At 35.5% G+C, this 18,629-nt stretch overlaps 1 protein-coding gene and 1 long non-coding RNA gene across 8 annotated transcripts in view; one reads left to right on the forward strand and one right to left on the reverse strand.

The window, feature by feature from the left end:
* Positions 1-7,337, forward strand: part of LOC117567961 (uncharacterized) — a 54,760-nt gene extending 47,423 nt beyond the window's left edge. For both annotated transcript variants that reach the window (XR_004572100.2, XR_007955373.1), the window contains 2 exons: positions 6,453-6,683; positions 6,988-7,337. This is a non-coding gene — a long non-coding RNA (uncharacterized LOC117567961). The remainder of the gene's footprint in view (positions 1-6,452; positions 6,684-6,987) is intronic.
* LOC117567905 (tyramine beta-hydroxylase) overlaps positions 2,998-18,629 on the reverse strand; it is a 65,817-nt gene continuing 50,185 nt past the window's right edge. For all 6 annotated transcript variants that reach the window (XM_034248216.2, XM_034248199.2, XM_034248208.2 and 3 more), the window contains 5 exons: positions 13,940-14,298; positions 13,333-13,876; positions 10,898-11,247; positions 9,425-9,612; positions 2,998-3,588 (listed from right to left, as the gene is read on the reverse strand). In XM_034248216.2, the coding sequence (XP_034104107.1) occupies positions 3,288-3,588; positions 9,425-9,612; positions 10,898-11,247; positions 13,333-13,876; positions 13,940-14,298 (1,742 nt within the window). In that variant the 3' untranslated portion in view covers positions 2,998-3,287. The remainder of the gene's footprint in view (positions 3,589-9,424; positions 9,613-10,897; positions 11,248-13,332; positions 13,877-13,939; positions 14,299-18,629) is intronic.

The raw sequence follows: 18,629 nt of genomic DNA on the forward strand, positions 1-18,629 counted from the left end.
TAAAAACATCTTTTGGTATTCTTGCTCTTCAAAGTTTAGCGTTTACCGTTAAAAACTGAAATCTGTTCTCTCGAAATCTTGGTTTTCAAAGATTACCGTTTACTCTTTAAAGCTGAACCTTTTTCTCTCGAATTCTTAGTTTTCAAAGTTTATACTTTAAACTCTTAAAAAGTGAAAAAAAAAATTGTCAACCTTTTTGAAATTTAATTACAATTCTAATTAAAAAGCCCTTTTGATGCAATTCCCCCACGGTAATTAAAACAAGCTTTTAATTTTTTTTCATACTGGTATGGTGGTCATTTTTTTTTATTTTAGTTTTTATTAGATAATAGATTTTGGTTTTTAGCGTGAAGGCTTTTTTGTATATATTTTATTTATATATTTTGTTTTGTTTTGTTTCTGTTTTTTTTTTTTTTTTTGTTCTCTTTGTGTGTTACATTTTATATAAATTTTCATCTAAATACATATATAGGTTTTGTGTTTTTTTTTTTATTTTGATTTGTTTTGGTTTTTATGTATTTTGTTTTTTTGTTTTTTTAGCCGTAGAACAATTATCACATCTTACATATATGTAGCTACACTTAAACGTATCCATTAAATGTTTGTGCATATGTATTTCTCTTGTCATCTGTTTTTTGTTTTTGTTTTGGTTTTTTATTTTTCACTTTTCTCATATTTATATTCGTATTTGTATGTTTGTATATCAAAAGTCAGTGTGTGTGTGTGGCAAATGCTTAAGAGTTGCATCAACTGTTCATCAGCAGCAGCAGCAATAATTGGCAATCGAGTTGCAAATTTCGAAGAATTAAGAAAGCTATAGTCGAGTGTGCTCGACTGCGAGATACGCGCTACCCATTTTTTGAAGAAAACAAAACAGTGTGGTATTATTCATAAAATATAACACAAAAATTCTAAAATATACCAAAGGTAATATTTGGTTTATTTATAGTGTTGCATTTTAAATAACCATAAACTGCAAAATATACCGAAAATATACTGAAAATATACCGAAGACAATATTTGGTATATTGATATAGTACTATATTTAAAATCTACTATGAAGAATAAAATGTACCAAAGTATATCGAAAATATACCAAAGGTATAATTTGGTATATTTATAGTGTTGCATTTTATATAGACTATAAACTGCAAAATATACCGAAAATATACTGAAAATATACCGAAGACAATATTTGGTATATTGATATAGTACTATATTTAAAATGTACCATTAAGAAAAGTATACTAAAACTATGCCAAAGTCAATATTTGGTATATTGATATAGTACCATATTTAAAATATACTATAAAGAACAGGATATACCAAAGCATAACGAAAATATGCCAAAGGTAATATTCAGTATATTTATAGGGTTGCATTTTAAATATACCATAAAATAGTGAATATACCGAAAATATACTGAAAATATACCAAAGACAATATTTGGTATATTGATATAGTACTATATTTAAAATATACTATGAAGAACAAAATATACCAAAGCATATCGAAAATATGCCAAAGGTAATATTTGGTATATTTATAGTGTTGCATTTTAAATATACCATAAACTGCAAAATATACCGAAAATATACTGAAAATATACCGAAGACAATATTTGGTATATTGATATAGTACTATATTTAAAATGTACCATTAAGAAAAGAATACTAAAACTATGCCAAAGTCAATATTTGGTAAATTGATATAGTACCATATTTAAAATATACTATGAAGAACAAAATGTACCAAAGCATATCGAAAATATGCCAAAGGTAATATTTAGTATATTGGTATAGTACTATACTTAAAATATACCAGACTTTGAACCAAAGCTACTAAGATCAGTAGCAAGTGAGTCGGTATCAAAATAAAGAGCATAAACTCAGAGACTCACTCAGTGAGTGGAAAGAACAAGCTAGATTGCAAAGAGACGTGAGTCGTGCAAGGTCGTGTCACGCACGCTTTGAAGTTTTAGCGAAGATGTGTGAATGGCAAGCAAACACACAGAGACTGAATGGCTGCAGTCAATGTGAATGCTTAGAATGTACTATACTCTGAATATTTATATTCACTGCCAGTTTAACCATGATTAGCTTTTGTGAATGCAAGCGAGCGTAGTTTATATATAGTATATGCTAAACATGTTGTATGAATAAGAGAGTTGGCCATGCATGATTAGAGCTGCATTGCAAATAATTGCAAATGTTGTGCGATTGTGTGCACATTCAATCGTCATGTATTGGTCAGGACTTTTGCCTGGCTGTTGGCATTGTCCCCTCTCAAGAGTTGCATTCATTAGAATGGAAGAGGTAGAGAATGAGGGGAGGGAGCAGAGACGAATGCTGTAGGCTCTTCTCTGGCTCTGGTAATTAGAGTTTGCCACGTCGCTGTTGCAGTTGATGCAGTCGCATCCTTTTATCTTGCCATTCGCATGATGCCGACTCTGGCTCAAAAGTTGGCTCATTTATATTGTATAAACAGTGCCGTTAGCTCATTGAAAACTGTTTCAGCTGTCGTCTCTCTTTCCCCCCTAACTGCCTCGCCCCAAGTGACTATTCGACGCCATCCCCCATCTCTCATATTTATGCTCTCTGCTTTCATCTTTCTTGTTCATCGTCGTTTTCTTTGGCATTGCTTTTTTTTGTGTTGTTGCTTTGTTTGTGTCATTTGCTTTAAGCTGACGCTGAAAAGTATGCTACAATTTTTGTCCGCTGTCGGCAATTGGCAGCAATTTCAAAGGCAAAGCGAACTCAACTCAACTCAACTCGAGTTGAGCCTCCCAAAACGAAAACAAAAAAGAAGATTCATTAGTTATTTAGAGAAAGTTTTGCACATTCGCTCGCCTCGTTGGCCTTTTGTCTTCTCTCGATTTCATTTCACGATAAAACTGCCGCTGCTGCTGCTGCTGATGACAATTCACAACAAGAGAAGACGCAGAAGAAGAAGAAAAACAAAAAAAAAACATTAAAATGAATATAATGAAGAAGCTGCTTTGCCAAGTTTCTACGTTTCCACTTTCGTAGCAAATTCACCACACACCAAAAAAAAAATATATATAGCAAGAAAGTGGAAATCAGAAGCGGCAAAAACAGCGTGTAAATCCACAGTTACAACTCAGTGTGCGTGTGTGTGTGTACCCCCTTTAATTTTCTGCCCGCCCCGTCTCGTGACCCACAACACAAATGCAATCTAATCCATTACAATTGCAATCCGTAGTTCGCATTCGCATTTGCCACACTTGCATTCGCATTCGCATCCCGATTCCGATTCCAATTCACATTCTAGTAGATGCATTCGCCAAGCAAATCGCACTCGCCCTTCTCTAATGGCTTCAGCCAGAGCGGATTGTAGTTGGGGCACAATTTGCGATGGATGGGTATTTTGATTTGCACTGGCGTCGTCGCAACGCCCTCCCAGTTGTGACCCTCAAACCTCTGGCCATCCGATCTATTGCATTGCATGCTAAGCGGCTCCTGGATGTACATCGTATACAGCTGGTCAATCCTCGGCTGTGTCCACTCGATGCTGTGATAATTCACCGAACGTGCCCCGTTCAAGTGGATGCCATGCTGATGCTCCTTCCTGCACAAGCGACAGAGACAGAGAAAGAACGTTAGTGATAAAGTAGTAGAGATAAAGTCATGTGACTGCAATAGAGAGCGAACACAATGTCGCCACATTAAGGTGGCATTTTCAATTAGCAAATACCCGCTTTACTCCTCTCCTCTCCTCTCCTCCTTCCACCACCCACTTTTCCATTAAATGCGCAATTTTCACTCTCTCTCTTTAAAGGACACCATTTACATGGAATATTTATTAAGCGTAAGCGCGAAATAGCTGAGTAAACTATTTAATTAATGCTTCTGCTTGTGAGAACACTTTAAATGAAAGCCAAAATTAAAACACACAAAATTATATACCTAAAATATAAATTGTGCAATTTATTGTCAAAGATTGTGCTTATTAAAATTTCTGCAAACATTTAACATTATTATTATTTTATTGAAATGACAAATACAATTCCTTATTGCAACGAGATGAGCCTTTGTCATTGGAATTATTCCCAGAATTAGCACAGACAAAGAATACTGCTCCAAACAGAATACCAATAAACATATATTGGCAATTCTCTGGCTTGAAGGCCTTAAGGAGTTTTATTCGTTAAAAATAAAATAATAATAATAATTTTCTAGCGAAAAAACAATTTTAGCAAGCATGACATCTTCAGTTGAGTGTGCTCGACTGTGAGACACTCGCTATTCATTTTCAATAAAAACCATATTCTATAAATATACCAAAAAAAAAAAAATACTGCAAATATACCAAAGTGAGATGCCAACTAGCCATTTTTAATGAAAGTAAAACAGTGCGGTACTATTCTTAAAATATACTAAAAATATACCAAATGTTGTATTTGGTATATCGATATTGTGTACCTATAAATAACATACATAAAATGCAAAATATATCAGATTGTCAGAAACAATGTTCCATAAATATGACAAAAAAAAATACTACAAAATATACTTAAGGCTATATTTGGTATATATCGACATTAAACAACATTATTCTAGAGTACAAAATACATATATCAGATTGTCAATCAAAAATTTTAATTGAAAATTACGCTGCTCTTCCATTCTCTTAAAATAAAAAGATTAATTCATTAAGATAAATTTTTATTCAAAATAAAATAAAATGTTAATCTGTCCATATATACGTAAATATTAAGAATAAGTTAAAGAATTGTGTTTATTGAAGAGACTTTGACTGGCATTAGAAATATTTAAATGTTGTTACAATTTACTCAGCTTTTGCATATATTCCAAAGTTGAAAGCATTCCAAGTAAATTATTTATGGCATTTATAAAGTTTTTTATTTCACAGCTTAATCGAAATGAAATGAAATCACATGCTAATCGAAGCTCAACAGAATGACATCTGCACAAATCCTCGGCAATTGTTCAAGAGATTTTTTGAAAACAAAACAAATACGAAAAATATGCAAAAAAAAAAAAAAAACAAGTAAGAAAGCTACAGTCGAGTGTACTCGTCTGTGAGATACCCGCTACCCATTGAATAAAAGCAATATATTTTGCGGTATATTTCTCAAAATATACCAAATATACTACAAAATACTACAAAATATACCAAATGGTATATGTGATATATCTATATAGTACCGCATTCAAAATATACCATAGACGGCACAATATACCAGATTGTCAGACAAAGTAACTAAGACCCCCAGTAAGTAGGCGTTTTTGCCCATACAAAAGTATTTCTTTAATAACTTCGATAATTTTTATCAGATCGCAACCAAATTTTCAGGAATCATAACCACTATAGTAGTTATTGTATATACCAATATTCGTAACTCTAGCTTTAAAATTACGCTTGTTATTCGTTTTTTTTTTTGATTTGCGGGGGCGGAAGGGGGCGTGGCAAAAATTTGAAACAAACTTGATCTGCGTGCAAACATAACAAATGTTGTCGAAAAAAAATTATAGCTCTATCTCTTATAGTCTCTGAGATCTAGGTGTTCATACGGACGGACGGACAGACACACAGACGGACAGACACACAGACGGACAGACGGACATGGCTAGATCGTCTCGGTTGTTGACGCTGATCAAGAATATATATACTTTATAGGGTCGGAGATGTCTCCTTCTACCTGTTACATACATTTCCTGCCGGCACAAAGTTATAATACCCTTCTACCCTATGGGTAGCGGGTATAAAAACCTTAAGATTTATTTTGAATGTCACTCAGGAACGTGACAAGTTTTTGGACACTCGACACACGTTTATCGTAAAAAAAAAACATATTTAAATTACAGCTGTCAGCTTTATAGACAACAATGATTAATATAATTTATGAATAATATTGCGAGTGGCCTTTCAAATAATTGATTCATCGAAAGGCGCATTTAAAATTCAATCAACTTGGGAGCAATGCAAATTATACAAATAAAATGCATTGCAAATTCAATCAATGAAACTTGACTGACTGACTGCAATGCCAAAGTTAATTAAATTATAGTAATTAATTGTCAATTGAGCAACCAATTGCTGATTGAATTGTTAAAGTAAATGCAGCTTTTCATGATGATATATTTTGGTCATTAAGTTGAGAAAACATGGTCAACACATTGAAGTGCGCACTCGTTACTTAAATGCCTTTTGAAGCTGTAAATGTCAAGTGCTCTCTCTGTCTCACTCTCTGTCCTCCAAATGCACTTTCAAGTGCGCGGAGTTAACACAAAGTAAACTATGTGCACAAAACTGCGCCAAATGGCTTAAAAGGTCTGCACAAAAAAAGAAAAAAAGACATCAGACAGATGGACATAAAAAGCGAGGGAGGGAGAATATTATCTTGTGCAATTCTTATCCAACTCTTTAAAAACTGTCAAATGTTATACATTTTTTCTCTTTCTTTTTAGTTTGCAATGTTTCCTTTACCTTTTTGCGTTCATCGTGACCGTTTTGCTATGCTTAACACCTCGTAAATCTTCATAACCTGGGCCACAGAAGGAGCAGAAGGAGCAACTACGCGCTGTCGCTTATTGAATCAGCTGCCTTTTGTCTAGAAGCCTTTAAACCATTTTAGGCTTTTGTAAATTTACCGCAATTCTCACCCAAAAATGCCGCAACGAAATTCAAAGCTGAAACTCGTAAGTCTCTAATCTAATGTAAACTTTTCTTGCTCTTGTTGCTGTTGTTGCTGTTGCTTTTGTATTTTTCCCCGTTTTATTATTGTCGTGTTGTTTTTGTTGGGACCAAACCCATAAGGACAGCAGAGTGACTCGACTTTATTCGACTCGTTTTCTGGGTCTTCTGGCCTCAACTCAACGAACTTGCCAGTTTTCTCCCATCGTTTTCGCTCTCTCTTTCTTCTCCTCGTTCTCATTCTCATTCTCATTCTCGTTCTCGTTCTGGGTTTTCGCTCTGGCCATGCCCATTAACGTTGGCAATTAGCGTGCACCTTGGCGTCGCCTGCTTTTGGGACAGTCAGGAAGTTGAAGACATTTCCGTTATGAATACTGCGTAGCGAGATAGAGCGGAAGAGTGGCAAAGAAGCATATTGCCACGGGCGGAGAAGAAGGAGAAGGAGGTGGTGCCCCACAACCGGAGCCACAACAAACGCCGGAATGCCAAACTTTTGCCTTTGATGGCAAAAAAAAAAAAAAAAAACCAAGCGAAAAGGACGCAATCAGGCAGCACACAGTGGTAAGAACATCCAAATGCACATCCAAAAACAGAAAACGTATGTAAATAAACGTAAGAAATGCACATCCAAATTGTAATATTATAAACAAAAAAGAAAATGTATGTATGAAATGCACATTCAAATTATTGTAATTGTGACAAATAAACAACAAAATGTATGTAAAGAAAACGTATTTAACAAATGCACATCCAAAAAAAAGACTTGACTTTTCCCTGAATTTCTGAATAAAATTTTGTATATTTATTTTCAAAAAATTCCAAATTTTTGCTTATTTCCTGCATTTTATATTTTTAACCATTTTGCAGCCATATACATCTGCAATCTCTCAAAGAAACTTGGTTGAGTTGCCGCTAAAAACGAATTGAAAAAAATCAGAAATTTACATTGCATACTTTTAGGGGCACTCATACAAAGCATTCCAGCCAAACTAAAATCGGTCATAACTTGGCCATATCTTACCGCATTTTCAAAGGACACATATTGCTAGGATCACAAGGACCTCCTCTACCGATTGACATCAAAAAATCGCAAGGTCATCTAAGAATCCAACACTTGAAATTTTCTTGATTCAGGGCCAAAGAAAATATGCAAAATCCATAAATTGCAGGATAACTCAATAACCACAAGGACGATTTTAATGTCCTTTGGCCAGACGATAGGCCTCATTATTGCGCACCGTTTGACATATTGCCTGCCAGGATACGCAAGGACATAATTGAGTTATAGCCAATTTTCTCTATACACAAAAGTCCTTTTATCTCAGCTCCTGTAAGGATGTTCGTCCTTTTGAAAGTTCCAATCAGTTTATATTGATTATAACTTTCTTTGTGCCAAAGGACATCGCGATCGTCCTTCAAATGACCGAGATACGGTGGATTTTATGAAATTTTGGCATTTTTTCTATGCTCACCCCTTAAAAAATTTTCGCATATAATTTTTGAAAGGATATTGAAAATCTTTAAATGCCAATCAATAGTATTAGTTAACGGGATGACAAAAACGCAAGTCCTTGCCAGATCCTTAAGGATTTGGCAGAGATATGACAAGAAAACTAATTTTTTGCAAGTAATTTGGGGCATCCTCAAAGTATGCAACAAAAAATAAAATACTTTTGAAACAGGTTATTTGTCGGTTGATTTCAAATTTGGCGCTTTACAAATTTCATAGCATACTTTGAGGGTGCGAAGAGGGTATTTTTTCGAAAACTAGCTATATCTCGGCCATATCCTGACGGATTTTTAACGGACACATATTGCTAAGATCGCAAGGACCTTCTTTATTGAATGGCATTAAAAAAACATGGAAAAATTTTCTAATTTTTCTGACAAGGGCTAAAGGAAAAATGCGAAAATCATAAGTTTCAGGATAACTCGAGAACCGCAACGACTATTTGAATGTCCTTCTTCACGATGAGAGCTCTCCTCAAAGGACTTCGTTTAACATATGACCTGCAAGGATCAGACAGGATATGGCAGAGTTATTTTATAGAAATTGTATAGAAATAAGTCCTTTTATCGCAGGTCCTATAAGGATTTTTGTTCTTTTAAATACATCAACCTATTTTTGTTTCTTAGAGCAATCCTTGTGCCAAAGGACATCACGATCGTCCTTCACATGGCCGAGATACAGCGCAATATTTGATTTGTTGCCATTGTTTCTACACCAAACCCCTGAAAATATTTCAGGCCGATTCAATGATAATATCCTTAAAGTCCTTGGATGCCAATGGCTAGTAATAGATGCCCTGATCAGAGAAATGTCCCTTATCGAAAGTACGCTATATTTCAGCTATATCCTGGCGATATTTCAGAGGACACATAGTAGATAGTAAATTCAAGGATAACCTTACAGCTACAATTTCGATACATGTTTATGCAATTTTTTTTGTTTTTAAATTAAAATCAGCATGCTGTTAAAAACAATTCAATAAAAAAAATAAATTTTAATTAAGATTTAGCACGAGTTTTTTTAACTTAACTATTATTAAAACTAATAAACAATGCAAAAGCGACTTAAAATAATTAAATAAATAAATACATTATTAAATTTCCCCACTGTGCAGCGAGCAGAGTTAAAAGTAAGCTGCTGGACACTACAGATATCCCTTAACCCCCCTGGCAGACAACTCCCTCCATTTGTTGTAAAGTACAAAACAAGGAAGGAGGAAGACAAAGATCCGCTTACCGTTTCATGTAGATGAAATAATTCTCAAGCGTCTCCTCCGAAACGGAACTCTTGCACACCTCCAACTTGGTGGCCGGATAGTAGTGTATATAGTTGACGCACATCTCATCGCTGATGGAGAATCCCCCAAGCGTGGCATTTGCATCGGCAAGCGTATTATAATAGCATGTGGTGACCAATGCGTCGCCCTATTGAAAGGAAATAAAATGTGTGTATTCAAATGTTAATCTCTAACTAAAATGTGCGAAAGTGAGGGTAAATAAATTCTAAATGTAGCGGATTAAGAAGTAGAGGTGTCAAAAATAACAGCCGAGTGTGCTCGACTGTGAGATACCCGCTAGCCATTTTGATAAAATCAAAGCTGTGCGACAGTAATTTTAAAATATACCAAATTAATATACCGTAAAAATACTAAGATTATATCTTTGGTATGTGCCAAGTTAATATACCACAAAAATATTAAAAATATACCAAAGGTCATTTTTGATACATACCAAATTAATATACCACAAAAATTACTAAGAATATGTCAAAGGTTATTTTTGAATATACCAAGTTAATTTACCACAAAAAATACTAAAAATATACCAAAGACAGTACCACATTTAGGTATATTCTAAATGTGGTACTGTCTTTGGTATATTATATCTTTGGTATATGCCAAGTTAATATACCACAAAAATATTAAAAATATACCAAAGGTCATTTTTGATACATACCAAATGAATATACCACAAAAATTACTAAGAATATGTCAAAGGTTATTTTATGTATATACCAAGTTAATTTACCGCAAAAAATACTAAAAATATACCAAAGACAGTACCACATTTAGGTATATTCTAAATGTGGTACTGTCTTTGGTATATTATATCTTTGGTATGTGCCAAGTTAATATACCACAAAAATATTAAAAATATACCAAAGGTCATTTTTGATACATACCAAATTGATATACCACAAAAATGACGAAGAATATGTCACAGGTTATTTTTGTATATACCAAGTTAATTTACCGCAAAAAATACTAAAAATACCACATTTAGAATATACCACATAGTGCAAAATATACCAGACTATCAGCCAAAGCAACTAAGACCCGTAGAAGGTAGGCGTTCTTTTTTTGCCCATACAAAAGAATTTCTTAAATAGTTTATACAAGTATCTAGCTTCAAAAGTACGTTTTTTTTATCGATTTTCGGGGCTGTCGAAAATTATGGCTATATCTCTTGTGGTTTCTAAGATCTAGGTGATCATACGAACGGACGGACAGACAGACGGACATGGGTATATCGTCTCGGTTTATGACCCTGATTAAGAAATGCCTCCTTCGGTCTATTACATACAGCTTCTTCTACCCTATGGCGGTTATAAATATTTGTATGTCTCTTCTTTCTGATTTCAGAGAAGTGCCTGTGCTCTATAATCTTAACACTTTTTCAGCGAGGGATGCAAAGCGAGTGGCAGACTTACCGGCAAAACGCGTGGCTTGTAATGCAGCGTGCGCATTTCCTGGAAATGATTCGAATAGTAATCATCGCGATTCACCTCGCGCAACTCCTGTTCGCCGCGAAAGTGTCGCGTGAGGACGCGAACGCCACGCAAATGCGTGTGCAGCTGCGATCCAAAGATGATGATGCCCGTCCTCGGCAACGCAGACCGTGTGCAATCGGCGACACAGTAGCCGCTCAGCGGGAAGGCCGTTTGTCCTGGTGGTATGGCCATTTTATCGGTATATTCCAGGCCCAGTTCCATCACGCCGGCGTCGTATTGACGCAGCGTCTTTGACAATTTAATGCGAAAGCCCGAGCTATCCACGAGACCTGCAGGGCGTATGATTAATATTAATGCAATTGCTGCCAAATTGGGGGAGGTTTCCAACTACACACACACACACAGAGGAGGGGGGAGTGGGGGCTGAGTGGTGCACTCAACATGCTGTTTGCCACACGGCTCTTGTGGCCATGTAATGCGCGACGACGACGACGACGCCGCTGCCGTCGCAAGGACACAAGGACACTTGAAGCAGCAATAATGACATTGCTCCTGTTTGCAATGGCGTTGCTGCTCGTTCTCGTTCTCATTGCTCGTTGTTATTTATACAAAAGTTTTAATGAAATCTCCCCTATGCATTTCACTTCCGTCTACCCTTCTATATACATACGTATATCGTTCTCTTTCTCTGTGTGCAACACTTGACAAAATACACACACACACACAGAGATTTTAAGTGGTGCGCAAGTGAGAAGCGGCAACTTCTCAACAATCATCAAAATCGAATTACATTTGCCATTGTCAGAATGTGGCCAACTTTTGTTGCGACAAAGTTGCGACTCGTCGTCGCACTTCCTGTTTTGTCAGTCTTGGTTAATTAACTAAAATATGCCAAGTGTAGTTGCAATCAGCAATCAAATTGGCAGCTCAACAAGCATGCAAATCAACGAAACATCGTTTGCCACTCAGCTGTAGAAATTGCATGTTTGCCAGTGTTGGTAAATTAATCAAACATATCACACACATGACGGAGCAGGCATTCTATGATTATCAATATATCAAAATCTGTCTCTTCATTGTTGATAAAGCAATTTAATTGTAGAAAATGGGTTCACGACTCTTCAGATTATCAAAATTGATATTCTTTAGTGTTGGAAACTGCACCAAACATTAAATATAACAGACAGTATAACTCAACAGTTCTCGCAAAGAAATGGTAATGCTAAGTTACTAATAAGTCAAACAGTAAATAAGTAAATCACATCATATTTTCGTCTGCTTATCAACAGCATTCCAGTGTTGGTAAATTAATCAAATTTACACTGACGAATCAGGCATCCTATGATTATGTTTAAATCCATGTGATTACATCAAAATCTGTCACTTCATTGTTGATAAAGACATTTAATTGTAGAAAATGGGTTCACTACTCTTCAGCTTATCAAAATTGATATTCTTTAGTGTTGGAAACTGCACCAAACATTAAATATAACAGACAGTATAACTCAACAGTTCTCGCAAAGAAATGGTAATGCTAAGTTACTAATAAGTCAAACAGTAAATAAGTAAGTCACATCATATTTTAGTCTGCTTATCAACAGCATTCCAGTGTTGGTAAATTAATCAACTTTACACTGACGAAGCAGGCATCCTATGATTATGTTTAAATCCATGTGATTATATCAAAATCTGTCTTTTCTTTGTTGACATGAAATTGTAGGGAATGGTTCACTACTCTTCAACTCATCAAAAATTTGCTACTCATTAGTGTTGAAAAATGCACAAATAGTTATCGTAATGAAATAGTGAGACAAGTAATAAGTCAAATAAGTTAAGGAAGTAATATAACTGTAGAAAATGCTTCACTACTCTTTAGCTCACAAAAAATTGGTTATTTAACAGTGTTGAAAAACGAAACAAAATAAAAAATGTAGTAGATCAACAGTTCTCGTAATGAAATAGTGATGACGAGAAAGTAATAAGTTGATAATGTAATCAAAATGAGAGAAAATGCTTCATTACTCTTTGGCTCATCAAAATGTGGTATTCATCAGTGTTGGAAAATGCACCAAATAAGCAATTTAACAGACCCATAGGTCAACAGTTATCACAATGAAATAGTGGTGTTAAGTTAGTAATAAGTCAAACAGTAAATAAGGAAAAGTGGTCATCGAAAGACCACATTTGAAATATTTTACCCCCAGCAAACCAGTGTTGTTAAATCAGCAACTAAGAGAACGTAATCCCAGGTCAGTCCAAGAGCTCAACCACTACGACGACTGCGATAAATATAAAAGCGCAACAATAGTCTTTCGAGTGACTTTGCATTTTCGCTTGCCCCTTTTGGGTGTTCAGGGTTTAATAATTGAAAATGGCAGCAGAGCACAGCACAGGAGAGAACATTTCGCACTCACCTGTCTGGAGTTCGGGATTATTGAAGTGCACCTCGAGTCGCACATAGGGATTATAGCCATCACCACCGATTGGCAGGCCAGCCTCTGGTGGATACGTAAATGTGCTCGCCCCCATGGCCCACAATGCCATCACCTTCGAGCAGACTTTCGCCTCGGCGGGCAGCTGCTCGCAGTCACCGTTATATAGTGGTATCTCCACATGCGGATCCGTCTCGCAGTGAAAGACCTCCATGTGATGGACGATGCCCGGTGTTTTAATGATTGGCTCGAATTGCACAATGTGCAGTCGCTGCTTTGTCACATCGTCGAGTCGCTGGACATGACACCAATACGTTGTTTCACGCACTGGAACTGGAGCCTGCTCCAATGTGATTTCGATTTGATTCAAGTCGCTTTCGGGTATCAGAATCTTATCGGCACGCAACAATTGCAACATCTTGAGACCAGCCTCATGCGGTGCCGTCACATTGGGCAGCGCAAACTGATGATCCTCTAGGGCCAGCTCAGATTCGCCACGAGCCCAAACCACATACATGGTGCCCTCCTAAAGCACAACAATATAATATTCAGAAAAAAACGAAATACTAAACTAAAAGTAAGCACTCACATGAAGCCGCAGATCGAGCGGATCACAGGTATCGAATTTGCGCTTAAAAGCCAAGGTGAACTCATCCATTTTGAAGACTTCGCAGTCCTGCTGGTAATCCTTGCGCACCCAATGACCATCGGGACTGGTGTAGGTGTCGGTGACCACATTGAAGAAGCCATTCTGATTCTCAAAGAAACAAATGTCCGCATCGGCGAGACTGCCGCGCTTCGAGAAGCCCAAATAGAACCAACGATGCTGCTCGTTGAATGCGTTCTGCAAATGGAAGAGCACCTCCTGCTTGTACCAATCGACCATCCAGCTTAGCTTGATCTCCTTGTCGTCGAGATAGATCTCGTGCAGTTTGGTATCCGACAGACCTGTGGATGACAGATTGAAGAATTTCAATATACCATATATGCAAACTTTAAGGAAAGCTCATCTAGTCATAAGTTTGTGAGCTAAAGGAAGGAATACAATATTAACTAATAAGAAATCGAGTGTGCTCGACTGTGACATACCCGCTAGCTTATTTCAATAAAAACAAAATACTATTATTCTGAAAATATACTAAGTTAATATACTGAATTAAATACTAAAATATACTAGTTTTTATTATGACATTATTCTGAAAATATACTGAACTAAAATATACCAAAGACATTATTCTTAAAATATACTGAATTAATATACTAAAAATACCGAAACGTACCGTAAACAAAACACTATTATTCTTAAAATATACTATATAAGTTAATATACTGAATCAAATACTAATATATACTAGTCTTTATTATGACATTCTTCTAAAAATATACTGAACTAAAATATACCAGACATTATTCTTAAAATATACTGAATTAATATACTAAAAATACCGAAACGTACCGTAAACAAAACACTATATTCTTAAAATATACCAAATTAATATACTGAATAAAATACTAAAATATACTAGTCTTTATTATGGCATTATTCTCAAAATATACCGAATTAATATACTGAAAAATGAAAAAATATACTAAGGGTTTTTGGCCGAAAATCTTATTATTATTAAAGTATACTAAATGAATATACTAAAAATACCGAAACATACCCAATAATATATAAAAGACTGTTATTCTTAAAATATATTTTAATTGTTTTTAACTAATATATTGAAAAATACTAAAATATGACGAATATATGAATATATATATTATTACAAAGCTTAAATTTTCCAGCAACCACAAAAAAACTTCCTTGAGACTTGGTTTATATTATGCGTGATATTGTAGTACTAATTCTAATTTAATACAAAATGTTGGCTAAATAAAATAAAATACTTTAAATTTCTAATAGGTTATTTGCAAAATAATATCTCAAGTGTCAGTTAACATCGTAGCTCAAAAGGTTAACTGACTTTCGACATCAAATCCACCTTGAGCAATAAAACAATGTTTCACACGCAGACAGTCAGTCGGAGTCTAAGTTCTCTCTTCGCTCTTCTTCCTTAGAGTGCGCGCTCGGTGGTTTTTCAATAAAATATCCTGTCAATGTCGAAATTGACTAACGCAAGGCAAAGTCGCTGCTATTCACAATTTTCGCTAGTTGTACAAAAGTGAAATGCCAAAGTTATACATAGCAGAGAGCGTATGGAAGAGACAAGAGCAATTGCACTTGCAGCTCCATCAGAAACTTTTGATTATTTCGGTTCAGTGATTTTCGACTTGGCTGTGTTAAGTTTGTTATAGTTGTAGTTGTAGTTGCTATTTGACTATCTGTTATACTACTAGTATCTCTGCTATCTCTGGCACATTTTATGACATGCTCCAAATTAATGAGTGCAATTAGAGCACGTCTACAGTTACTACAAGTTACAAGTTACGAGTTGTGAGTTCAGTTCTTCTCTCTCTCTCTCTCTCTCTGAGTACATGACGCGATAATCAAGTTGCCTTCGTACTAATTACCAAAAATAGAAGCAAAATGAAACCAATTCAATCTTTCAGCTGTGTTATCTTTCTTATGCTCTTCGAACCACAGCGCTAAAGTCTCCTCTCTCCTCTCCCCACTCTCATTCTATCTCGCTTCCTTGATTGTCCAAATGTCCAGTGCAGTAGCTGTAGACGCTGTACAAGGACCAGGTCATTAGATTTATGTTACCAAAGGCTTTGGCCAGGCAGCAGAACATCAATTACAACTACAACAAGCGCTTGACTAGCCCAGGACGTGCTGAAGGAGAGTGAAAGAGAGCGGGAGAGAGAGAGCGGGGGAGAAGTGAAGTAAGAGAAGTCGCAGAAGGTGGAGGTGGGAATGAAGGTCGGTAACAGACAGTCAGTGGAGCGGCAGTAACGAGAAAGAAAACCCAATAAAATGTCAAATCCAATTGGCAAACATATACCAACATACACACGCACACACACACACACACACTTACTTGCACACTCAGACACACACAAGGATATCGTGTGAACGTAGCAGAGTTTGCAAAAGTATATCAAACTGTTTGACAGAGTAGAAGTAGCTACACTGAGAGAAATCTATGATAATTTGTATACAAAATATAGGGTTTGGTCTATTTTGGTATTTTTCTGGTATATGTAATTAGTATATTTTAAGGAAGTAGCTTCATTCAGAGAAATTATTTATATGTCTACATATGTATATCAAAATTGAAGGGCTCAAGTATATTTGTAGTATTTTTGGGATATTTTTAGGAAGTAGCTACTCTGAGAAAAATCAATTATATATCCATATACAAAATATAGTGTTTTTAATATGTTAGTATTTTTTTGGTATATGACGTTAGTATATTTTTACGGAAATACCACTCTGGTATCTCACATCTTTTTTTCTTGTTTTCAATACTCGATTTTTCAACATAAACAAGTAAGAAAGTTACAGTCGAGTGTGCTCGACTGTGAGATACCCGCTACCCATTTTTAATAAAGGCAAAATATTGCGGTATCATTTTCAAAATATACCGAAAATACTAAAAAAAAAATACTAAAAATATACCAAATGGTATATTTGGTATATCGATATAGTACACCATTCAAAATATACCATAAACGGCACAATGTGCCAGATTGTCGGCCAAAGCAACTCAGACCCCTAGTAAGTAGGCGTTTTTCCCATACAAAAGTATTTCCTAAATAACTTCGACAAATTTTCAGGAATCATAACTACTACAGTAATTATTGTATATACCAAAATTCGTAGCTCTAGCTTTAAAATTACACTTGTTATTCGATTTTTTTGATTTGCGGGGGCGGAAGTGGGCGTGGCAAAAATTTGAAACAAACTTGATCTGCGTGCAAACATAACAAATGCTGTCGAAAAAAAATTATAGCTCTATCTCTTATAGTCTCTGAGATCCAGTGTTTCATACGGACAGACGGACAGACGGACAGACACACAGACATACAGACACACAGACACACAGACGGACAGACGGACATGGCTAGATCGTCTCGGCTATTGATGCTGATCAAGAATATATATACTTTATAGGGTCGGAGATGCCTCCTTCTACCTGTTACATACATTTCCTGCCGGCACAAAGTTATAATACCCTTCTACCCTATGGGTAGCGGGTATAAAAATGTAAAAAAAACCATTAAAAAGTAAATATTAATATTTTTTTTCAACACAGATATTTCATATTTATTTTCAAATTTCAGTAATGAAATATTTTATTATTTTACAAAAACATTCATAATCTGATGAAAGAGAATATTAATATTTATTTCTTAATAGTTTTTTGATATATTTTTTGTTGACAAATTGAGTATTGAAAATTGTAAGAAAGTATTAAATATAGATTATTCTCATTTTTGGGAAAATATGTTTAATAATAAAACATAATAGATGCAAAATGGTAAATTAACTGTTTAATTATTTTTTCCATTTACAACAAAGTAAGCACATTAAAGTGTGTTGAAAGTCAAAACTTTGTTGATTTTTGATAAAAGTGATTTAATAATTTTCATATTTATAATTTGTTGATTTCTCGCAGTGTAGCGTTGGAAAACGAGTTACATGTCGAACGAAAAGCGACGGTAGAAACACTCGATTACAATCAAAAGTGACAGCGATTCGTGGGTTTTTCATCGAGCATTGAGTTTTGGTTGAGATATCCAGCGAGACAAACAACAGCGAACGAGAAATGGGAAGAGGAGAGAGAACAAAAAAAAAAATAAAAAAAAAAAAACTGTGTTGACTCTGTTGTCCATGGCATTCCTATTGCGTTGATGAATTTTCGGCAACGTGTGTGTTGCAAGTTGCTAGACTTGCCACAGCCACAGCGGAAGTAATATGCCCCAAAGAGTTAAATGCAAGGTAAGCCAACTCCACGGAGAGTTTCACTTGTGTCGATACTAAAATTGATTTGTTATCCTACATATGTCTAGCAGCAAACACACTCTCTACACACACACACACACACTCACTCTATGCTCTTCACTCGCAACAAGCACTCACATATATCATTGCCAAACGTTGTCCGCGCCATCTCCTTTTCTCTGTTTGTTCTGCAATCCACAAACACACACCAAAAAAAAAAAGGAAAAGGAAAAGCCGGGGGAAAAATGGTGAAAAAAGGAAGAAATGAAATTTGTTCTGCTTTTTTTTTTTTTTTTTTTTGTTGCTCCCCCTCTCCTTTCATTTCCATACTAGTGAATGTTGTCGTGCTCTCAAGTGGAAATAGCAACGACGGCGGTAATAAACAACA

This window comes from Drosophila albomicans, chromosome X (assembly GCF_009650485.2).
Source record: "Drosophila albomicans strain 15112-1751.03 chromosome X, ASM965048v2, whole genome shotgun sequence".
Classification (NCBI taxonomy): domain Eukaryota; kingdom Metazoa; phylum Arthropoda; class Insecta; order Diptera; family Drosophilidae; genus Drosophila; species Drosophila albomicans.